Source organism: Aptenodytes patagonicus, chromosome 2 (genome assembly GCF_965638725.1).
Source record: "Aptenodytes patagonicus chromosome 2, bAptPat1.pri.cur, whole genome shotgun sequence".
In the NCBI taxonomy this organism is placed as follows: domain Eukaryota; kingdom Metazoa; phylum Chordata; class Aves; order Sphenisciformes; family Spheniscidae; genus Aptenodytes; species Aptenodytes patagonicus.
In genome coordinates this window covers 145,023,327-145,048,242 of record NC_134950.1, presented here as the reverse complement: position 1 = coordinate 145,048,242, position 24,916 = coordinate 145,023,327, and the positions used below count along the sequence as shown (strand labels likewise).

The window sequence follows — 24,916 nt, the reverse complement described above, 5'->3', positions numbered from 1 at the left end:
GAAAGGCCCAGGTTTGATCTGTGCTAGCATTAATATGAGTTTCAATATTGACTTCAATGGCAACAGTTAGGACCCAAACATCAATTACCAGAAATAAAACAAAACTGAGCTCACCAGCTTGCTAATATGTAGAACCAGTGGGCATTTACAGAACTGAATTTCATGGTACTTGCTAGCACAACTTTCAGTCAAGTGTAGTTCAATTATTTAGTTGCTCATTTTCCCAAAAACTGTATTTGCATGCATAATTTTTAAAATAAATATAGAAGAGTCTTTTTTCTATCTAATGATTTTCAGGAACTCTAAGTCATGATACGCTCTTTCTTCTTCCATTTTTGTGTATACAGAATCAGTGGAAATTATTGGCAGCTATGCTGGTCATGCCAATATTATTATATAACAGGACTTGCAAGTGCCCATTTAGCTTCTTACAGGTCCATAGATACAGATTTTAAAATAACATATAATACTAACTGGCTAGCTTTTAAGCATTGTTCCATTCTACTTGGATCTGGAAGAGAGCTGGAAGAAAAACAATTCAGCAAACACTCTGCAGAACATTGTTTTCATCTTTAATGAAAATTCTCAACTTTTTCAGATGGTTTTCAAAACCATTCTGCTGTAGGCATGAAGAAAAGAAAAAGTTTGCTAAACTGGATTCAGTCAGTTTATTAAGCTAATCCTTGTGAATATACTATTCGGTAATATTTCAACAAGGTTTTCAGAAAAGATGCTTCTGTTCCTTCATCTCCCATTAAAACTTATGAGCTGCAGAGAACTAAACTGTAACACAGCTCGATTGTTTGCTGACATTTTTATAGTAAGTCAAATATTTAGCACTTTATTTGTGAACTTCTTTGACATAAGCCACATAATCTGATAATATTTCCACATAATCTGATAATATTTCCCCCCATACTATCTGAATACCTCTGTTAAAATATGGTACATATGCAAACTGCAATCTAACTTGTTCATGATGCATTCTGATGAAACTACCCACAAAAATCGGAGTATAAGGCAAATCTGAACTGCCTACTCCTCTTGAAAGCACGTAACAGTTTATTACAGATAGGTTTCTTTAAAATATTAAGATCTGTGTGGCTCTTACCCAAGATTCTAAAGCAGTGCTATGGAGAGTTGTTAGAAGTGCCATCACTAGCCAAATTTCAACATTGCCACTTGAATTTCTAACCAAAGTTGGCTGGCACTCCCTATAAATGATAATGAAGACCTACGGTGAAGCCCACTCTTTGGAGCGGTTAATTGGGATTTTGCCATTGATCTTAACAGGGCTAACATTTACTCAAGATTTATAAAGTTAGCATACTTTACTACATGCCAATAGGTACTGAAACACAATGTTTTAGTTCATTCAGAATAATTTCATGTCAGCCAGCACATGACAGCTATAGTAAGCACCAGAGAGGTAACTTAGCAAAGGTTACCTACTGGTAAAGGTTGTCAGCTGTCTGAAGAAATTAAAAGGAAATATTAGCTCTCCTGTATTTAATTTACCTACTTGACAATTATGCTTAGGATTCTGAGTGGTGAATTAAATTCCCTCTTCAGCTTGACAACACCTGCAGTTTGAGCTGTTGGTAGCAGAGAAACATTACCCTGGTCAGCCCTTATACATTCAGCCCTCGAGCAGTGTAGGGACCCTTCCACTGACCAAACACAAGGGTTCCCCACCTGAGTACCACCCTATGAACACTGGAGGGGAAAAGAAGCAGAAGCAAGAGCTTTATTTCATTCAGTACATACAAAAAGACGAAGGCATTTTGATGCAATGGCTTGATTAATTCATTCTAAACTCCCTTTAGCCAGACTATTAACTCTATTGTGACAGGGAAAGTGCATAGTCCTGGGAAGAATATCACACGCTGTATTACGCTTAAGAAGTTCAAATGGTAGCCAGTGTACATAAAAGCATGGCAGGAAGGCTTCTGTTAGATATTGACAATACTGACTTCAAGAGGTCTTGGGATACACATCTTTCTATTTACTCGTTCTATGAATGATTTTTTTTGTTCATCATTTTGGTTACAATTGACATTCTGTAACTGAAATAACACAGAGGTTTTTCTCTTTTGTTTACAAATTGTCAACTACGTTAACCTTGTCAAAAAGCCCGCAAGAATGAAATCGAATATAGCAATTTAAAGGCAAAATTGGCAGGCACTTATATTGTACTTGGACACATCCAGTAAATAGTCTCATACACCAATCTACCCTCATCAACGGCAATATTCTGAAACCTACTAACGCTGTTTTTACATTTGTGGTGTCAAATGACAAAGAAAGTACAGATATCGGTCCAGCAGATGAAAAATAACACGGAAATAGTATCTGACATGAATGAGAAGCACGAACTAGTGACTCAGGTGTCATTTAAATGCCCTGTCCGTCCAGGATGGAGAACGGCTATTCCCTATAATCCATACCGTATCGGCAGCGACCTGCTCGCCAGTGCAAAAGCCGCAGTGGAAACTCCGGGATTCACCGCGCCCCGTCACCCCCGCGGCGCCTCCGCGCCGGGCCGGCCGCTGCCGCCGAGCCCCGCGGAGGCTGCGGACACTCCCGCGCCCTGACCGCCAACGCCGGGCAGCGGCGCCGGGGCCCGCCCGCACCCCGTCCTCCGGGCTGCCACCGCACACGCCGCTGCTGCGGGTCAGAGCTCCTACAGCCTCCTCCCTCTTTTTTCCCCTTTTTCCCCCTGTTTTTGGCTGCAATGCCAGCCGGGATCTGCCCGCCGAGTAGCCCTCTCCCCGCCGCTCGCCGGACCCCCCGCGCCTCTCCCTCCCCGCCCGCCCCGCGGCCGGTCTCGCGGGGGCGGCGGGTGGAAGGGCAGGCGGCGAAGTTGCCGGGACTTACGGTGGCACCTCTCCCGGCCTCCTGTCACCTCGGGCCACCTCCGCGGCGGTTCGGCGCCCGCACCGGCGCAGCCCGGACGACTCTTCACTCCTCGGAGGGGCGCATGGCGCCGTCCGCTCCCTGACACCCGCCCGGTGGGTCCCCGCGTCCCGAGCACTTCAGCCGGCGCACGGACAGGCACTGGCCAGGGCCGAGCCCCTCCGGCGGGGCTGTGCCTCGGCAAGCATCTGCCTCCTCTCGCCCGCCTCGCGCCCACCCCCCGCTCCCCCCCGGTCGCCGGCGGGGCTTCGCGCCGACGTCGGGGCGGGGCGGACGGAAAGCGCCCGGCGGCGGCGGCAGCGCCTCCCCCGCGCCCGGCTCACCGCGGCTCCCGGCCGCCTGCTGCCGGCGGGGCGGCCGCGCAGGAGCCGGCGCTGCGCTGGCCGGCGGGGCGGGGGTGGCGAAGCGAGGGGGGGCTGCGCGCCGCTCTCGCCGCACCGCCTGAGGCGGGGGGGCCGCCCTGCGCGGAGGGGAGGCGACGCCCGCCCCGTGAGCCGGGGGCGCGTTCCCCTTCTCGGCCCGCGGAGGAGGCGGGGGCGGCAGCTCGGCTGCCCGCGGCCGAAAGCCCTTACTCCCGGCTGCCCCTCCCGTGCGGGGCTGGGGTCCCCGGACCGCCGCCGGCCGGGCCTGTGGCCGGGCCCTCCCCGCCAAGAGGGTGCGTCGCCTCAGGGCGCCCCGCTCCCCTCAGCGTTGGCTCCTCGTAGGAGCGCGGGCCCTGCGCGCCCAGGGACCCGGCCGGAGCCCCCGCCACCCTCCTCCTTCTCTCGGAGAAGTTCCTCTGACCCGAGCCGGCGTTTCGGTCCCATTGCGGGCACCCTTCGGAAGAGGAAAGACGGGAATGAAGGGCGCGGAGGGCGAGACCCCGCTGCTCGGGCACCTGGGTGGGAGGGGCGCTGCCCCGGCCGTGGGGGCGGCAGCGGAGCCCGGGCTGCCGGGGGGTCCTGCCTGCCCCGGGGATGCAGTCCCGCGTCCTCCCGTCTGCCCCGTCTCCTCCGCTGCTCTTCTAGCTCGCATGAACTATTTACCTACCGTCCACCGAGCCGGGGAGGACCAACAAGGGGCGGCCGCAGCATTCACGGGACGGCAAAGTCATCTAAATTCCCGTTTCTGCTCCAGAAGTTATGTAAGCGCTTTAAACAAAAGGAGAGGCCGAGAAGACCCTGTTCTGAGCGCCTGAGTCTCCTCAGAAGAGCAGCCCCCTGCTACACGGGCATCCAGAGGCAACTGAGCCAACACCCCCCACGTCGCGGGAGAGTGTCGTTTGTGCATGAAGTGTTGCAGGAGAGGAATTCTTCTCTGGTATGACTGCTCCAAGCTGCCCAATATTTAAATATCGAGAGCCACAGTAAGGCTGTGAGAGTGAGCGAATGCACGGTGATTCACCTCTGCACTACTCCTGCCAAACGTGGCAGTGCGGACAGCAGGTAGTAAGGTGTCTTCCCAGCAGATGGAGTCAGGAGGCAAACAAACTTGCTAACAAGGTACCACCACCCGGCTAAGAATAGCTTTCTTCTTTCGTCTCTCTGCGCAAAGGATGTTTCTGCCATTAAATAAAAGGAACTTTGATAAGGGCTTTTAAGTCGTCTGGCTTACTTGTGAATGGAAAGTTAGTTCCTATTGAAGTGGTTCTCAAGTGTTTTTCACCCACCTATCACTTTCTCTTACAGTCTACAGTCAAATTTTACAGCTTGCCCTTCTCATAGAAACCTGCATGCAAACCCAGCCGACTGCCTTTCTGCCTGCTTCCACGTAGCTCGGGCCATGCTGTGGAGGGGGGGAGAGCGGGAGGGGAGCAAGGGAGCTTAGCACTGAGAAGGAGGCGCTGGCCTAGGCATGCACCAATTTCCAAGAAAAAGGAACCTCTTGCCACTTTTTCCAGCAGCTGTTTAAAAGGGTGCCTCTAGATAGTACCATCAAAGAAATTTCTCCTCCTTAGGATATATTGGGGTGGGGAGGCGAGGGGCAGGGGGAAACTTATAATAAAAGATGAGACAGTCAAGGAATACTGATGTAAATCATCACCCCTTTAAGATTTAAACTTTCACGGTAGGTTTCACCCTTTACTCTTGTGGAGACAGCAAGGAGAATCAGTGGGAGCTGCTTTTATGTGCTCTCATAATGCCACAATTACTTCACTGTTCACAGCTTTCTCTGGCAGACACAGCAAAGTTAGGGGAGGTTTTCGTTAGCTGCACTGGGTCTGGAGCCATGGAGCAGCACCCCTACGGACCAGCCACAGTTGTGTCCCTCTCATGCTCCAGCTGCCCTTAGGTGGGCTCAGATGAGTGAGTCATGGTTCTAAGTGCTTGTGATGTTTGTGGAAGAGGAACTGCTGAGAAGCAAAACCCTAAGCTGAAGCCTAGGGAGAGTAGGAGAATCCCCCTTCCTGTCATTGCAGCAGTAAGTTCAAAAAGGAAAAATAGAAAGCTTTTTTCATATCTGATAGCCTGGAATGTTTTCTTTTCCAGAGGTTTTAGGGGGTGGTGGTGAGTGGGTGGGTCATCAAATAAGTACAGATTGCTTTGAAAGACACAGAAAGCAGCTGAACTACGTGAAGGCAGGTGATGGTCTGTTTATTGGTGGTTTCTTCCATAGTCCACTGGTTTAGGGTTTTTGTGTGTTGTTTGGCTAATACTGTTCATTCTATGGTTGGAAAGTGTCACATTCTCAATGACTGTTTTTATACTTATTTCAAAACAGATTTTATGTTGTTCTGTTTTCTTACTGAGTAGTGTTCATCTGCTGAAGTATAAATCTGTCATCCCATAATCTGTAAATAGCTTTTCTAAGGTTTGGGTGGTTTTTTTTTTATAAACTCCCATTTTGTTAACCATTACCTTGCACACAGAAGCAACACTTCCTGATCTGTTCTGCTATAAGCAATTCCATTGTGCCCCATGGGACCGCAAGCATGAGTAGTTACTATCTGGCATGCATGTGAAATACTGATCAGGCTCATAAATAACCACCGGAAAATTATTATTAACTGTACCTTGATAGTTTTATTTCTGTTTGTGCTCAGGAGTCATTACAAGACACTAACTTCTGCACAAAAGAGGTGGCTGAGCTACTGTTCTATATTGTGAGATTATAGTGTTGCTTCGTACATGAAAAGTTAAGAAAGTCAAAACCTGGTTCCAAGATTTCAGTGATTTCATTCTGTTATGAAGGAAAACATTTTTCCATATAGTATGGAAAGTTGTGCATTTCTGTAGTTTGTCTCATTTACACAATCTTTTTTTTTCTAAATATGTTTTGTCTACATTTAATGGTACTACAAGTAAGGATGCCGCTTGTGAAACAGGCACTGTCCTAATTTTGTTTCTCAGGTGCAGAATTTGAAATAAAAAAAACAAGTTCCCAGCTGGACCTATAAACTTTCCATGAGTTGGGCAGCAGTATTTCCACAATCTTTTGCAGATGCCTGCATTGCGAGCTGTTTGGAGGTGAACTATTTCCTATCATAGTTTGTGTATCTTTCCTACGTGGCGTGGTGCACCCCATAGGGACTATCTGGAGCACAGTATCTTCAGATAAGGATTTGATCACATTTAGTTTGAAGCATAGGAAGAGTGAGCATTGAGCTGTCTCCAGAAGACCATGTAGGCATGCTGTACCCTTTGATAAACAGATTATAAATAATGCATTTGGGTAAGGGCTACATTCTTAATTTGGACAACAAAATGGAAGAAGTAAAAGACAACATTTAAACAAAAATGGTAATAAATTCGGCCTAAACCAGTTCAGGGTGAAAAGAGAGGCAATTTGCCATTAGCTTCAGCACAAGTTAGATCAGCCCTATTAAGACTTCCATGGGAATATTTAATTCTTTTGCATACAACTTTGTAATCATGACTTTGCACTCCTAGAAGTGACTTGATTGAAAACTCTGAGAATAGTTACAGCACTATCAGCAGCAATGCAGGCTTCCAAACCCTGCCTGCCTGTAAACATGTCAGCTCTGTGAGAAGGAAATTCATGGAGTGGGTATAGCTGCTGTTCAGGCTGTGCATCCCTAACTGGATAACTTCTTTTAGTTTGCAGAAAAAGAGGTCACTCTGGAATTAGGGATTTGAAGAATGACAAGTAAACAGCTTTATGAAGCTACCGCCAGTTGAAGAAGTCCATTCCAAACATGAAAGGCGACATCATCCAACAGTATAGAAATGCTCAAGTGGCTGGAAGGCATATAAACAACTTTGACTAGGATTTTTGGGGGAGCAGAACAGTGCTGTGCCATAAGAGACAAATGTAAATTAGGAAAGTTGTTACAGGAAGGTGTGTGAGTACATTTGATCAATGCGGAGGCGTAAAACCAGAAGAGCACACCAGAGAGATTCAAAATGAGGCACAATGAGTTACTCAGGAACCTCAGGCTCTGATACACTGCACCGCTTAGATCCTTAATTCTAGCGGGTTAGCATGGCGTAAAAAGAGCTACTGCATTAACACAATGCGAGACATCTTTAAAGATACGTTTCCTCGTATTTTCCTTCTCTCAGCAAATACAGAGACAGTAACAATCGTTGGTCTTACCCATATTTGAAATTCTGTAATAGGTGAAGCAACTTCCCACAGGGCAAAATACTGCAAATTTCTCATATGCCTTGCAGTGTCATGTTGACCCAAGTGTCCTCTCTTGAAATATGAGAACCACTGTGCTTGGGTAAGGATTAATTCTGATTAAGCTACGATGTAAATGTTATTTCTGCTGCCATTGTAGCCTCTGTGAAACCACCTCCGACTGGAAGCTCCAATTCTCCCAAGTAAGTTAAGAAGGATGGAGAAAGAAGGTTTCAGGAACAGCATTTTTGGAGATGTGATAGAATTAATACATGTTAGAGAGACCCAAAGAAAGTTTAAATAAAGGATGAGAGGGAAGTGGAAAAGCATGTGTGTCTGGAGAATTCCTCTAATGATTTGGACACACAAGAGCATTTATTTTTAGAAATATTCTGAGAGAAGAAATGGCATGATTGGGAAACAACCTGGTGGAAGTGTCAGGAGGACACCATATCTGGGTCACAAACAACTCAGGGATGGGAATTTTGGGTGTGTTTTATTTATAATCCCAGAAGCCATCAAGTCATCCAAGAAGTAACTGGTTTTTTTAAGACAGGCCTTTTCAAAATTAATGGGTTGTGTTTAATTTTATGTTAGCTTTGTTTTTAGAAACCTGAAAATCAAGACTTACGTGTTTATCCAACATCAATCATCTCGTTAGAATGATGTACAAATTGTCTTAATGTCACAATAGATTTATTTCAATCAGTTGCTTAATGTAGAATAATTTCAATCAGTTTCTTAACGTACAATAAAACATGGGCAATTACATTTGCCTCCTTGCTTAAATTTCTAGTTTTAATTTATGTTATTTAATCTATCCAAGTATTGATTCTTCAGTTCATGTCTCAGGACATTCTTAGAGGATCTCCAAAACATTTTGGAGTGAGAGAAAAAAAAAGACATATTCCTCTAAAAGAGAAAGTTTTTTTTAAAGAAAAAACCCTTCAGTCAGTAATTAGGAAACACAAAAGCAAAAAATAGGAAATGAAAAATACAGGAACAGTAGTTGTATTAATGTTTTCAAAGAACAAGGAAAAATGAATAGATTGCCTGATACAGAAATTTCAGTTATTAGTATTTATACTGTATTCAATTTTCTATATAGAAGATACTATTTTAATTTAGGAGTTACCAACATACGCTTTCATTAGTAGAGCACTCAGTAATTATACATATTGGTAGCAGAAACATAGTGGGCTTTGCTTGCTCTGTACAGAGGAAGGAAAGGGAAAGCAAACAGGATAATGAAAACCTAGGCAATGGGAACGTTTCCAAAGAGCGAGCACCTGATTCACCCAGAATCGTCAGGTATTTTCCAGCTTTGCTCGGAAGCTGATACCCTGGGCATCGCTAAGCCAGCGCGTAGCTGCACGTGATTCTAGAGAGAACCTCAGCCATGCATCAGAAAGAAGAGCTTTTCAGAACTAAGTGAACCGACAGCTGCTAGAAATGTCTTCCCTGGTGTATGTACTGTATATAAATCTTAAAATATTGTAGATTATATAAATCTGTTCTGGAAACTATTCCAAGAGCCCTATGAAATTTCTACAAACCACCAGCAGGCATATTTCATAAATTAAACATACTTGCAAGGGCCCATCAACATAACCTTTACATTAATTAATTCACTAATGTATTTTTAATATGAGAAATTTCACATTATTTGGAGTTACAAGCAATGCAAGAATCTATGTATTAATACTCAAGACTCATCTATGTACTTTTATACAGAAAAAATTTCATACCTTTGTAAGAATGACCCAGGGCCTGTGTATCATTCAGGCTTTACTTACCCCCTCAAAATATGTTTTAAGTAAAACTAAAGCAGTGCTATAAGTTCGTATTGGTTCTGTGGACAAAGGTGAATTTTACCTCAGATCTTTATTCTGCTAGACAGAAATTTTTGTTATGTCTGTAAGTCTGACCAGCACGTTATTTTAAAAAGTCACATTGCCTGGAAAATGTTAACTGTAGTGGGCACATAACTGACTAAACTCCAGCTCTTGACAGTAAGTGTAGTCTTAATCATTATCATCATTAGCTTGTCACTCTGTTTGACATGTCTAAAATAAAGTCCTGCCCCTCCAAACAAGTGGTATATAAGAACCTTCTTCTGTTGGGTGTGAAAGTTCTCCCGCAGCAGCAGGAGGAGTGACTGACATAGAGTTACTCAGGTACAGAAATGTTTGCAGGATGGAGGCGTTAATCATAATCTTTAGGGGGAGACACTACTGTCTGATCAATAAAATGCCTACCAGAGTCTTAGGACTATATATGCATGCATGTACTTGAGCAACGTGAAGGGAGATGCCTTATACATAGGTTGCCGTAATATCATATAGTACAGGAAAGCTGGGAAATGTTTCAGCTGCCTTTATCGTTGGTTATCAGTATCACAAAGACACATTAGAGAAGAAATCTAATGGATTTTTTCTTAGCTCTTTAAGTAAAGATGAAATTGGCAGAATTCATTTCAAATTGGTAAGCACCTTTATTCAATATTGAGAGACAGTGCAGCTGAGTTGAAGAGGCAAACGTTCAGATGGTTCTGAGCAGATACGTCTGTATTCCCTTGTAGTCTTTGCTTCTTGACTCTGCAGTCTGTAAGGAATCTGTGGAATAGGGACTAATTTTCAGCATTTCGTACAGCATCATAATTATAACCCATGTTAGTCTAGAGAGTTTGATTAGCATGAGAAGATCAGCTACTACTTTTATAGCTAACCTTTCTGTAAGGAATGTGGAGCATAATTATGAGTAGATCTGTAAATATACAGCACATATTAAAGACAGCAGGATGAGAATGTTTGCATCTCAAAGGACTTAAATTTAGGTTCTGATGACAGAACAAGTAGGAGATTGCATGCATTGTGGACAAACGCTAGCCTGGAAAAGGGAACTAGCAGGAAAGCACGACAGAGACAAGATGTATGCTTATCATGTTGAGTCACGTAACAAACTTTCACCTGCTCATTTTCAGTGTTGTTCTCTCATTTCTCTTCACACATGCACACAAGTGCAAGTACACATTTATTCCAGCAATGTTATTGACTGACTATCTTTGACACTGGTTTTCCTGTAACAACTGCCCATTTAAATCTCACCAGCCAAACTTTTAACAGAAACTAAGCGTAGTCACCGAGGGTCAGATGCTCAGAGAGTGCTGCAAATCACAAAACACAAGTCTTGAGGGAAATGTCTCAGCGTAAAAATCTTGCTCACCTTCATCTGAACCTAGTGATTCACTTTGTATGGCAGTCCTAGCTGTGCCTCTGAGGTCTACCTTAATTGCATCTCCTTTTCTCCTGATACATAAGTGAAATCACATGCAAAGCTCCTAGATTGGTCCTGTATTTCTGAAAAAGTGCTGCAAGGCTGGTCCTTCTTCAGCCAATTAAAACAGATATAAAGACACAGCACAGAGAGCTGTCTGGCTCTAGAGCTTCCAGACATTAAAATGTAACAAGATCTCCCAGAGGAACCTCATTTTCTCTGGCACTTTTTCTATTCCCATTCTAGATATATTTTATGGCTTTGAGGCACAACCCTCTCCTTAGTTCTTCTTATCATCACGAAGTCTTCACAGGTAGTCATGTCTAAAATACTCCTCTGTGTTTGAACACGCTGTTATAACAAAGGGAAAAAAAAAAGTTGGAAAGGGAGGAGATGCAGGAGCTGTCACCTTTGCAAGTCCAAAACAGTCATTTTAGCTATTGCCGTATATTGAGAAGCAAGAGTATTGGAAGTTTTCAATCAGAGGGCTGCCAATGCATTTCAGTCTTGACCCACAACATCTTTTCTATTTGAGTTTTGGACCTTGGCTGTAGAAGAAGTTCGGAAAAAAATTCAAGGGTTTTTTTCAGATACCAGTAAGTGAAAAAATCTGAAATTTGTGCATAAATAACAAATGTCTCAGCCAATAAATTGCAATTGGAAAATAAATCTTCTGCCATAATTTCCGGTGTGATGTGCTTTTAATGCATTTTTAAAAGCTGAAATCTCTTTTAAACTGTTACTTTTTGCTGCCATGTACTAAAAAATATGGCATAGTTTTCAGTACTGTTATGTTCTGAGTTGTGCTTCACCTCATAGGGGTTTAACAAGGTTCATCTTTTCAAATTCATCATAGCCTGATTTCTCACACTTAACTTGCAGTTTTACAAAGGAGTGTGAAAATCATTCAAATTCAGGCAGCAAGTATACCAGGGACTCTCACCTCTCTCCACACCACTCAGGCATACACATGTACACAACTACATCTTTATTCTAGCAATATTATTGATCCATTTGTTGTCCAGTTAAATCTCACCAACTGAACTGTGAACACAAGCTAAATGTGATCAGTGATAGCTGGATACTCAAAGGAGGCTGCAAATCACAGAAGAAAATTTGAGATGTGCTTAAAATTTCTGGCCCCAGTTTGAGCACATGGTATGAATCCAATAGTGATAATTTCCATACACTCTTTCTAAAGAGGGTGAATTCCAAGGACAACATTTGGGATGTGGTGAGACCGGTTTGAATGCATGTCAATCCCATGCAAATCCTGATCCTTTGTGCAGGTCAACGTCATCTATCTGAATGTAACATCACTGAACTCGTTTTGCTTGTATCTGGTTGCAGGCTCGGAGATTATTTTTCCTAGTGATTTACTCATCCAGATTTCAGTATGGGGTGATGATTAATGAATTTTGTTGAGGCATGGAAACTGTCTCACCGCATGTCTCTACAAGATCTGGTCCTTAGAAGCTGAGTTGGAAACTGATGGTCAGTAACTTTTAATACCCAAATAAAGTGTTTAACACTAATATTATTTCCATATTTATTAAATCATAATGAAAACTGGAACATTGGTGATTTTCATTCTTTGTAACAGTGTTGCTATTTACAGTGCCCTGCAAGAATATCAGATGGTGTGTGGTATGAAACGTGTTTCATACCACACAATGCTTACGAAAGGTCTAGCAAATGAATTTAAAGGTGTTTCCAATCCCTTCCAAAGAAAGTCAGGCAGGATATAATTCCCTTCTTCCCAAAATAACTTCAGTCACACATCACCAGTATCATATATGTAATTTAATTGCAATGTGGACGACATTCAGTGGGCCGAACTTGTTGCTGCAAGTTCATTTTACTTTCCAGTACAGCCTATAAATTGTTCATGAGATATTCTTTCAGCTGTTCAAGATTCAAGAAAGCTTTTTCCTGTAAGGTGAAGGACTCTGCTCTTTTTGCTGTTGTTGCTTTACGTTTTGATTTTTTTCAGGACCAGGTTGAAAATGCAGGAATGTTTAGGAGAGGGGACTACAGATTTTGTTTGATTTATCTTTTTCTTTTTTGTAGCTATTAAGAAGCTACTAGAGATATTTGTGCCCAGAGGAAGGCCATTATATCAGGATGAATTTTCTTACTGTAAGAATGTGTTTAGTTCAGACAATAAAGAAATCCAAATTGGAGGTTTGTATAGCGGGACCATGTCTACTGTTTGTTGGAAAGGATTTCTTCCTCTGAGTTCACAACATTCAGGGCAGGAGATTCTCTTTTGATTCAGCAACCATTACAAGAAGGGTGTTCTTCAAAGTGCCCCAGAAGGATGTAGCCATCAGCCTAGTGGAGCAAAATTAAAAACATCTAACTGGGATACCTTAGTAAAAGATGACAGTGAAAATTTCATTGACATCAAGGCTAGATAACCTCTGAAAAACAGGGCATGCACTTAGTTGCCTGAAAATAGATTTGAGTAACCTACTGATAATGTTTGCTCAAGAGCATAACTTCTGCAGTTCCTTTGTATCTGTAGAGAAGAATGAAGAGAGGAATACAGAAATACTGAGCAGAAATTTGCTATACTTTTGAGTACTGACATTGCTATTTCTAGGAAACAGATGACAAATAAAGTTGGTTGAAGTTTTTTATATGAAACTGGATATATCTTACCAACTTGTTGGTGAGCATCCAGACTAACTGCATATGTGCTTTACTAGCTAACTAGTAACTGAAAGAAGAGTTGTAGCAAACAAATATTGAAGTTGCTAATTTCATAATTTGTGAGGAACATGAATAGTAGTTGAGGAACTGGACAAAATAACACATTGAGAAGGAAGACTGGGGAGGAGAGAAATCTTGTTCTCACCCTGCCCCATACTCTAGGTTGATGGAATTTAGTCATTTTGTAGGTATTGTTGCCTAGTACAAAGTCCGCTAGGACTTGTTTTCTTTTCAAGTTTTTGGAACTTATTGAATATTTCAGGTGTATGTATTCGTGAAAAAAAGCCAAACCAAACAAGCAAACAAAAAAAAAGTGCCCAAAATACAAGAAAAGCACAGTCGCCAGTGCCTCAGCCAGCCAACTTTAACAGTATTCATATATTAATCCATATTTCCAAGACATTTTACAATACAATATTGCTTTAGAAGTGTATATTCCAAAATGAATGAACATTTTTGAAGCTTGATATAGAGCTAGCGTGGGATGAAAATTCATTTGGTTGAATTAAATGATACTTTTTTTTTCCCTTAAAATAGTAAGACTGGAGATCGTATCAGTGATGATTCTTGTAACTTACTACCAGATCTCAAACTAAGGTTATACAGCCAGTCTCTCCAGTCCCGATTCCCCTGAAGTCCATGCCCAGTCTAACACTGAGTTCACCAGGAACAGAATATATTCATCAGTCATCATTTTGTTGCTTCATAACTTTGGGATGAAATCAAAACACCTTTTTTCATCATTTCTAAGAGACATGATGATGTGTGATGCTGCCTGGAATTTGACTTTTTGGGCCCGTCATGCAGGGAAGTCCATCTGAAGTAGCTTATGTGCTGAATATTCACTTCTTTCTTTAGACACAGTGATTTCCTCCAAGACTGATTTAGACCATGCAAAAGGCAAGACAATTCTCTCTGTTTTCAAAGCACAATAAGTTACTTGGCACAAAGGCATACTCTGCACACACTGAAAGTGTCACTAAGACCCTAGCTTGGAGGAGTGATTGCGTGCTAAATTTTGCCTTAGCTTCCTGTCTGCTAGTTTCTCTTCATAGGCATCCTGTTGGCTTCTGTGACAGGGCATGTCATTTCTATTCTATTACTACCATCTATGCTTGTATAAAAGCTGTTCGAGCTAGAGCAGCTTCAGAATAAAGAATCCATTTGGGGTTTTTTTCTTGCTTTTCATAGTAGGATCTCTAGCTATGGATTGTTATTCTTTGCTTATTTATAGCCTTTTTCCCCTTTCTGTTGAATCTTACTTTCTTCCTTCTTTTCTCCTCTTTGATGGCAGATGTTATACTTCTAAATTCTCTCCTGAACAGCAGGGTCAAATTCTGAACAATACCCCTGGCATTCTTTTAGCACATTCTTCCTGCAAGCCAAGTTACCTGATAGACTTTTAAAAGCCAGTTTATCCAATTTCATATTGTATTAGTACTCTCCCAAGTAAGAGTGCAATTTTGCTTTTCACATTAATGGCATCTACAGAGTTTGTGTAGATAGAGCTAATAGCTCACTCTGTATCCAAACCATGCTTTTAGATCCCAACTCCTTTGCTCTTCCTTAAATATTTGTGTTGAAGCTTTCCTTGCTAGGTGAGTACCTGTTCACTCGTGCTGTAAGATGAGTTTTCCAGGGAGTTCTGAAAGAATTTCAGTTAAAATTTTGTGCTTGGGAAGAGCACATCGATTTGGTAGTGTTCAGCTATCATGACTGTTTCACTGATGCGAACTCCTACCTTTAAGATTTTGAGACAGGACTTGAAAGTTAGTATATGGTCTGCACAGATGTCAGAGATATACTTGTTCTTTTGAAAGAAGAATCAAATTGGAATAAACTATAAACCTCCATGGAGGAATGGAAACCTCCTTCTCTCATCCAACAGAGAGGATTTAGGTAAGTTAGCAATAAATTCATTAAAGATGTCATCTGAAGCAAGTGTATTCTACCTATTCTCACTGCCTACGTGCTGACCAAACAGGACATGTTTACGTGTGTGTGCTCCATCCTGGACATACATAAACTTTCTCTGCTCTCCCTTTTTCATGCTGCTTCCTCACTCTTTGTCTATCAATGCTCATGGCCGTAGTGATGCTGAAACTGAGAACAGAAAGTCTGCCTCCCGTGTTGCTTAGTTATTTTCTTACCCAGCAATTCTGTAAAGTTCCAGATAATGTTCTTTCTGATTTACTGTCTTGATTTTTCAACAGCAGGAGATGACTTTCAGCTATATCTTAGACTCATGTGTTTCAGTGTGTGGCAGGACAAGACTTTTCCATCACCTTGGGATAAAACTGTCCTACTTCTTCTTGCATGACAGATGCCCAAATGATCCCACAGGCTTCCAATCCCTACAACTGTGTTTTGCTGGTCACAAAAGACTTGAGTAGAATAAGTAGGGAAAGCTTCCTCTTCACGTAGGGCAGATATTGATGTGCTGGGTGAGACATTAAAGATAAAGGTTGAAAATAAATCTTCTCACTGCCATTTGTGTCCTCAAGGGTGAGTCCTTTCTTCCAGTCCTTCTTCATAGTTTACAGGTTCGACAAACTGCACCCAGCCCTTTCTGAACCAGAAGGAAATCTCTTTCTTTCTGTCTCTTTGGCACCTTTGTGCAGACTTGCTACAGGCCTTCTGCTTCCAGTCTTTCCTACTCCCTGTCTGCCTCAGTCCAGAAGGCTGCCCAAGCTCAGCCTGCTCAGTCACTTCTGGGGACTCCTCTGCTCTCCAAGGAGGTTATGCTGGACTCAGTGTAAGTCTTCCTCACTGCTCCTCATTGTTACTGCCTCTCTAGCAGGACATAAGATGTAGAGTATTTATACGGCAAATTGGAGTCAAATATTATGACATTATTGCCCATGGTTGCCTAAGTTTTGAAATGCCTATAGTTCTCCACACAACTTTAACTTTAGACCGCTGGATGTACTTTTTACAAATAAATTAATTTCTTGCAACTATTTATCTTTTTCCCCCCCTTTACCTCGTTTGTTGCCAAATTTGGGAGAACATCCTTTTTCTGTTTATAAAACCAGCTTCTTTCACTCCACGCTGCCAAATTTCTGCAGCAAGTAAATCGGTATTAAAGGTGTTTTCTGCTGCCTCTGGAGAATGACATATTCTCCTTGCTGCTCTCAGGAAGTTTCTAGATAATGCTTAGCAATCTATTTAAACAGCATTTTGCACATTGGCCACTAATGGTCTGTTCCATGTTTTCATGGAACATCTGGGATCTGAATAGCACAAAGTCTGAGCATTAATTGCAGTGCTGTCTGCAGTTATAGCAGACTGTAGCTGGATGGTGAATGGATCAAGAGCTCTAAAAAGCAAATTGCTTGAAAAATCAAGTTCTTTCTAGGTTCTGCTTCCTGTATTCATTATTGCTTGGAAACGGTAAATAACTGCTACATTTTAAAATACGATTTATTCCTTAGAGCATTGATGAGAATGCAGATTTTCCCATCCAGTGCGTGGTGTTCTAGGAATTTGGTTGCTTCCCGATTCAATGATTGAGCAGAGAATAAAAGTGATGCCAGACATGGGTTTTAAAGTTCTCAGGAAGATGTATGAACCTAACCTAGGAACCTGACATCTTGGATCTGCTTCTTCCCCCAAAAGGTTTTATGCTCTTGGAAGCAAAGGCAGTACCACTCCTTTGAGCACAAGGCTCAGGTGTGGAATCTGAGTACATGGATGCATTTCCCTGCAACTCTTAAAAAGATTCCTGACAGGCAATGGTGTAGAAATCCTCCCAGTTGTCTGTATTTTCCCACTAGCCAGATAAAGTCTGTTTCACACTGAAGAGAGTGAATATGGTGGCTCCCTGTTTATCTTCTCATCTGCTTTGGCTCACCATTCTGAAGTTCCTAGTCTGGACATGCAATAATGGATCCTGGATGAGTCCTGCTCCAGGACCCTAAAAGTCCTTTACTGATTCTACTTTCAGCACCTATTTTGTAGATTTTGGTGATGTTTTAAAATAAAAGTTTATTTTTTTCCAATTTGGCACTCATAGATTAGAAACCCATCACCCTTCATTTTTTATGCCTCTAGCATCTCTTTGTCATTGTATTTGAATTCTTTTGTTCTTAATCGTCTTTACGCACTTCTCTTCCCCTAAAGTCCTTTGGAACTGCTTGAGATAGACAGAAACAGTGTGCCAGCAATGTAGGAGACGCTCTTGGGAAAGTTAGGAAATAAGAGAGAGAAGCTTATTTGTTCATGGCCCAATCCCTACGTGAAGATGATTTGTGATTCCTGACGCACAACTACTCTGTGTCCTGCTATGGGCAAAATTAGTGTGGAAACCACCAGGGAGAGCACACCTAAATCGAGGAGAACCCAAGGGATGCTTCAATCAGCCTGTATTTGCCTCTAGAGGTCTCCCAAGCCTTCTTACATTTGAAAACCCAAATGTACGCACTCAGCACCTCTGTCAGCTGTCTTCAGCATGTGCTCTCTCCTTTCCTCTCCCTCCCCTGATGCCCTGGCCCTCAAAATCAGCTCTGTAGCATTCATGTTTTATGGTTCACAAATACAATTCTTTCTTGTCTCTATCTAACATTATCATACCCTGTCAGCTGACCTTAATACAACTCATACAGGAAGATTTGCTGTTACGCTTATAGGAGCTATTTTGGGGAAAAATACTGAATAATACAGATAGTTTGTGTTGTAATGGTTAAATCTGGTGACTGGAAATGAACATTTAATTGATGTACTCCATAAGCAAGTTTCCAAGCAAAGCATGTGCAAAACTGAGTGAATTTGAACTGTCTCCGCGGCAGAGAGGAGCATTTCCTGTCTGCAGAAAAATGGAATCCCCACAAACTTTTGTGTGACGGTCTTGCTCCGCTCCTTGTAGCATCTCGGAATGTGTCAGCTAGAACAGCATCTCTGCCAGGTTTCTTTCTTCCTCAGTGCTGATGGATGCCTCTCTGTCCCAGCTTTTGCAGATGAAATTCAGGATTTATTTCACTGGGGTTAGTCAGCCTGCTTCATATTGTTGTTTTGTATAGGTGTCGTGACTTTAAAGCGGTTTTGTCTAATTTGCATCAGTATAGTGAGAAGGTGGATTCACTCACTGAATCAGTACAGTATAACACTTTCCTGTTAGCATGATCCACATGCAGACTGAAGCAGAATAGGGTGGCATACTATACCACCTCTTTCGATGTGAATTTAGACCTATTTTCCCACTCTGGGGGAGGAGAAAGTGGCTGCATTCAGAAAGCCAGCAAGAACTCAGCGGGAGCTGCTGCCTCTCAGACACAAGATAGAGGCAATCAGGTGCTTCCTGCAGGTGCTGTGGAGCTGCTTGGTTTGGATTGCTCCTCTTGCACCAGCAGGATGCTCTCGGTCCTGCCCTGAGGAAAGGCAGCGGGTCCTGGCCCGCAGCCATCAACCTGGCAGCAGCTAGTATCTCTCACGCACCTTGCCCCTGGGAAAGAAGGGTTTCCACTTACTCTGGAATTTTAAACACCAAATATAACAGGTTAAAATGGCCACCCTTATTTAAACCAAGCAAAACCTAAGGCATCCAGGCAATACAAAAAATGTGGAAGAATAAACTTAAAGGGCAGTTAGCTAGGGGAGCAACCTTCACAGGAAAAGCTTTTTGTGAAAAATTGGAGGAAAACAGGAACATACAGTATCTCGAAAGTACAGTAGTGCTGTGGTACCCCAGCTGATGTCTGATGTCTAGAGTCTAGGGCTGAAGAGGCATTTGGTTAACTAATGATTATATAGGGGAGTGGGAAAATGCTGTTTCTAAATATCTATTCTGATTCAATGGAAAATGACCAGAGATTCAGAGGCAACAGGGTTTTTCAAAGGGTGTGATGTGCTATGAAGAAAATGAATTCCCAAGTCATGAGCAAAGATATATAATTCCTATGATAAGTCTTTAAAATAATATAATATTCTTATAGAAATGTATGTATTGGATGTTTTAAAGAATGAAAGTTGAAATTTGTTTAAGAGCTAATTTTATGGCTAGGATTTTTAAATTTTTCCATTAAAATATTCAGAGACATATGGCCATTTTTCATTTTAGTGAAAATAAATAAAAGGATTTTTCTAGCTTACGATTTTGGTTATTAGCTATGTTTTAAAGTACTTTTTTTTCTTGGTGAATGGATTTGGGTAGGGGTATTGACCTTTTGAATGAGACTCCTAAAATTTGTAATACTTTCTATTTTAACTTACAGCAAGTTTCATTAAGAAAAAGATGATTCAAACCTTTCTGCAAACAATGAGAAGAGACTGCTTAGCCCTTTTTAGGAAGCTAACTGTAGCAAGGAATTATCTTGTTTCCATGTTCAAATAGCTTTCAAATGTCATACCCAGACAGAAAGCAAGGATGGCCGTGGCTGTGGCTGTTAATGAGACGGCTGCTTCTTTTTGAAGAACTGTATTCAACCATCGAACAGCAGTTGGATACAAACAGACCAACAAAGAGCTGTGAGAGTGATCAGCAGCCAAACAAGCATGGGTTAAGAAGATTTAAGGAAATTTGTTCAGTCTAAAAGATACTGAGAGAAGATCTAAGAGATCATCAAAAAGGAAAGCAGGTTATGATCACTTACTTGCTGCAGGTAAGAAGTAAGATGTCTTGGTCTTAACTTTAAGTAACCAAGATATCAGGAGGTATTTTTTGATGGTAAGCAGGGTGATGCAGAGGAATAGATTACCTGTGGAGGTGTTGTATCTTTCTCACTGGAAGACCTGAAGAATTGGTTATACAGTCCAAAATGGTTTGTACTGCAGGACACTCTGAGCTCCTAGGTCTGGGTGAGCCCTTGCTGTGCCCCGACTATCTCAGAACAAAGTAATCATCATCTCCCTCCTTTTCCCTGCTCTGTTTTCCAGGCAAAGTAAAACAAAGCGTGCAGGCCACAAAGGAGACAAAATAACTTCCAGCAGATCCCTGGTCCAAATGATCTGGGGGGTATAACTGTGAACTTTCATCACGAATTGCAACTATTTGACAGCCACCATCATGGATTAGGCAGAGAGATGAGCTGGCTGACTTCTCTCCAGATTCCTTTCAGTCTTATTTTTTGGTGATCTGCTGCAGAAAATAATCAGAGACAGGTTTGAGCTGGCAGCCGAACTGGTTGGTCATCTAGTCATGCTCTTTCATACAGACTAAGAGCGGAAAACCCCACGCCCTAGCACAACATTTGTACCCCATAATGTAATTGTGTGGAGATGACAACTTGCTGTCAGACGTAGGATGAGAGAACTGGTACCACAGGGACAGCACATCATTCTGACCCACCAGTCCAGAAGGCAAAATATGATGTGAGGCTGTGACAGCCCTGGGGATGCTGTGATAGGAACGGGGAGCAGGTAGCCCTGTGAACTTCTGCAGGTGCTTGCCTGAGTGAGGAGACACTCAGTAAAAAACATTTAAGATTCTCCTGTTACAATTCTGCCTCTCAAGTGTGAAATGAATTCATTTTGACAGTTCCAGTGGAGATGGGAAGATATGCATTGAGCTTCTTAACCCTTTCCCTCTCTGCTCCCTTTCTTGCCCTTGGTAAACTCATGCCTGCCCACCACCTTAGAGGGGTGAATTATTCGGATACTTCAGCAATGGCCTCAGTCTCCCTTGGAAATGTCTCTAAGGACTTTCTCTTTCATTGTCTTCCTTACTTCAAGAGTTCTCTCCAAACCTAGCAAATTCTTGGGAATCTAAATTGAAAAACCTGTGCCACAGCAATAAAATGCTATCTTCAGAACGGGTATCAGTATCTGCTGTTGGAGACCTCTCCAAAACCACTCCATAGGTTAAAAATGAGTCACGGAAGAAACACTCAGAAGACTTAGAATAATTTTCTCATTCCCTAGCTATCCTTTTAAAAACCGCTCCCAGAGTATTGTGCACTGCATGCTAGACAAAAGAAAAAAATAGTCTGCCAGCACAGTTTAGAAAAGCTGATGACTTTAAAGATCTTCAACATAGAGAGAGCTGCCACTGATAAAAACTTGCTGTGACTCAGCTATGCTTTGCTTGAGAGCAAGTCATTTTGCTACTTACTGTTGATTACTGAATTTGAAACTCTCTGAGGTCTTCCAAAGGTCTGAGAACTGTTAAGGAGTGAATGCTAAGAAGGGGATCTATTAATAGAAAAGAGGTTTTCAAGGAAAGATTGATAAAATTTAAAATATAATTAAAGAGGCTCAGGTCCATATACATAATAAATAGTCCATTTTTTATCTTATTCTACTGTAAAGCACTCAAGTCAGGGGTAAAAACAGGTGAAAAGAGTTTATTCACTTGAGGCTATATAATGTTTACCCACTTCTGTATACAAAGCAGGAGAGTTTATCTGCTTTTGTGTTCAGTATTACACCAAAGAGTAAAACAAGAATGGAAACAGAGTAAAGCAATGCAAAAGCTCAAGAAAAAAGGATTTGGTCAAAATCAGTGTATATATATCTATATCTATATATATGTGTGTGTGTGTATATATATTTTTTTATAGAGATATATAGATATATAGATATATAGATGTATGTAAATTAAGAAATAAATATATATGAAGACTATTCCATACTGGACAGAATAATGCAGCTGGGTGCAAACTGGACAGAAAGCAGCCAGGCCTGGGCAGCTTGGCGGACAGCAGGTTTAACACCAGTCAGTAGTGTGCCCTTGCAAGCAATGAAACCACCTACTGAGCTGCATTAGCAAGAACATAACCAGCAGGTCAAAGAACGGGCTGATTCCTAGGAAGCATTTCTGAGGCCACATCAGGAGTGCTGTATCTAGATCTGCCTCTTGTAAGGTGGGGCTGGCAGGAGAGGGAATGACAAATGGGAGAGTCCAGCAGAAGATCGCTAAAATGTTCTGGGGGCTGGAGCACATCATTTATGAGGACAAGCTGAGAGGGCTGGTTTTGCTCAGTCTGGAGAAGAGAAGAATATGGAGGGACCTGATATCTGTCTTCAACTTCCTAAAGGTGAATTACAGAGAAGACAAAACCAGACTTTTCTCAGCTTGGCACAGCAAGAAGACAAGAGCCAACAGTGCACAAGCTGCAGTAAGAGAAATTCTCACTGGCTATAAGTAAGAATTTTTCACAGTGGAAGTGATTAAATGCAGGAACATGTAGCCCAAAGAGGTTACGAAGTCTCCAACCTTGGAGATCTTCAAAACTCAACTAGTCAAGACCCCGCACAATCAGGTCTAAAGTGGAAATTACACCTCCTGTGAACAGAGGCTTGAGCTAGATGATGTTCCTGCCAAATTAAATTATTCCACAATTTTATGATTCTGTGGTATTTGTCTAGTCTGTTTTTAGAGATTTCTTATGATGGAGACTCCACTATCTCCCTAGACAATCTATTACAGTGCTTCCCAAAGAGATGAAAAAAATATTCCAAGTAACTGTATGTTTTGACTGGATTAAATCAGCTTCTTGAAGTATTTGTAACCTCTACGGTGCAATGCTGTGACAATGCCTAGCAGCCAGAGGATGAGACTGACTACATTGTATTTCTTATAGCTGAGTCAAAGGAAGTGGAAATAGTTAAACGTTTCAAATCATAGCATTGCATAATCTAAAGCAGGGGTTGCCAGAGAATGGATATGTATTTCAAACACCTTTGGCAGCCCCTGTATTAAAGTTTTCCAGTATTAATGCTGAAAAAAAGGATATGGCTGCAGAACATATGAAATGATTTCATGGCTGTAGTTCCTTATCTCTATATTTGTAAGAGGGGTAGGAATATATATCGAATATATTATACCTGATTTATTGATATTCTAGGAAGTTAGTTACCACAAATCCATTGTTGTATTGCCTGAAGGTTAGATCTGGACATTTAGAATGAACCCAAGAAGTACATGCTTCTGAAAAAAAACATAGAATCTGAATCTTAAATATTACAGTTTTCTCCTCATTTTTGTTTTTGCCATTGCATTAAATGGTATCATAATATCTAATTTTGTTGTGCTCCCAGGAGTGCTAACCAATCTTTCATAAACTCTGACTTTCAGCTAATTTTTTAATCCACCTTCTTGCTCACTTCATTTTCCTGTTTATTTTAAAACGAATGCTGATCAGCATCTTTCTCTATAAGAATGTCTTTTATTTATGTCATTATATTTGAAACGTAATTTGCTCCTTTGCCCTCAGTAACAGGCACATACATCAGCTCAGTGGTCTCCAGAGTATCATATGCAGCATGTATGTTGAAATGCCTTTTTAAACAATACAGAAATGGTGTTGAACAGAAAATAACACTGTACAGAAAGTAAGAGAGTATACGAAGTGTGCATCTTCTTTAAACACCAAGATCTATATTCATCAGATATATGTATGTCACCTCTTCTTTTCTTCCAAGTCTCATTTCTACTATTAGCGACTGTGGCTGAAAGGTTTTTATTTGTCTGTAGTCACTGAAACAACGTTGGTTTTGCAGAGGATCTAGCCTCATCTTTTCAGGGCCCCCAGTTGCATGCTTAAATTCAGCAGTATCGTTCTACCAGATAAAATACTTGTATTAAGAATGGCAGAATCAGGTTGTCAGTTCCCAACAGAAATCAGATGGTTGATTTTTTTTGTTCTAACAAACATAGGTCTGACACTCCCAGCATTTTGAGTATTATCTTAGTCTATGGCTTGATCCACTGTAACATCCTGTGTGCCATGCAAGATTTTGAGGTTAAACTCACCCTTCACAGGTGTATTTTTCACAGTTCATATGGGGAATCTGTGAATTGCTGGCACAGCACTGGTAATGTGAGGAATTGGTAAGTCTAAATCCAGATCTTACCTTTGCCTGTTGTATAAACTACTAAAATATTTTTTCTAAGGCTGCTACATATCTAGATTTTACATTTCTTGGAATTGTTTTCATGAACATGCACAGGTTGAACGTAACTTTTAAAAGTGTACCAAGACTAAATGCAAACAAAACTTACAGTTTTTGAAGTGGCGAAAATGCAGGTGTATCCTACAAACAGTGAAAAATATCCTTTTCAGGGTGGCATTTCTGTGCTCTGGAGAGAAACTAAATAAACCGATTTTGGTTTATGGACAGAATCCTATCCCCTTATTTTATAGCCAGGACATGAAGCGACCGGAAAACCAGTCTGTGTTTGCCTCAGAGACTTTCAGGCAATTGGGTCGTAACCTATTACACTCCACAAAAGGTAGATAAGGTGCTTAATGAGAACACGACTGTGGTACATATCTTCCCTCATATCTCCTAAGTTCTGTTCAGGGTATTTCTATGAGTGCGGCTCTGTAAGGGCTGCAGAGGCTCCTGCGTGGTTTTCTGAGGGCTGGGCCCCCTTTGCAGCAGAATCGTGCTCTAGAGCTGCTCTGGGAAATGCTTGCACCTGCACAGAGAGGCAGAGAACCGCATGCAGGGGATGTGTGGAGGTAATGTTTCTGCAGGTTTTATATTTCAACCCTCAACACAACCAAGC

At 41.8% G+C, this 24,916-nt stretch overlaps 1 protein-coding gene across 3 annotated transcripts in view; it reads right to left on the bottom strand.

The window, feature by feature from the left end:
- Positions 1-4,189, bottom strand: part of CALCR (calcitonin receptor) — a 181,647-nt gene extending 177,458 nt beyond the window's left edge. For 2 of the 3 annotated variants that reach the window (XM_076331504.1, XM_076331505.1), the window contains exon 1: positions 3,946-4,189. In XM_076331504.1, the coding sequence (XP_076187619.1) occupies positions 3,946-3,989 (44 nt within the window). In that variant the 5' untranslated portion in view covers positions 3,990-4,189. Of the gene's footprint in view, positions 1-2,877; positions 2,942-3,945 lie in introns of those variants that run through there. The other variant, XM_076331507.1, reaches the window with a different exon arrangement.
- Positions 4,190-24,916: the final 20,727 nt, after the last annotated feature.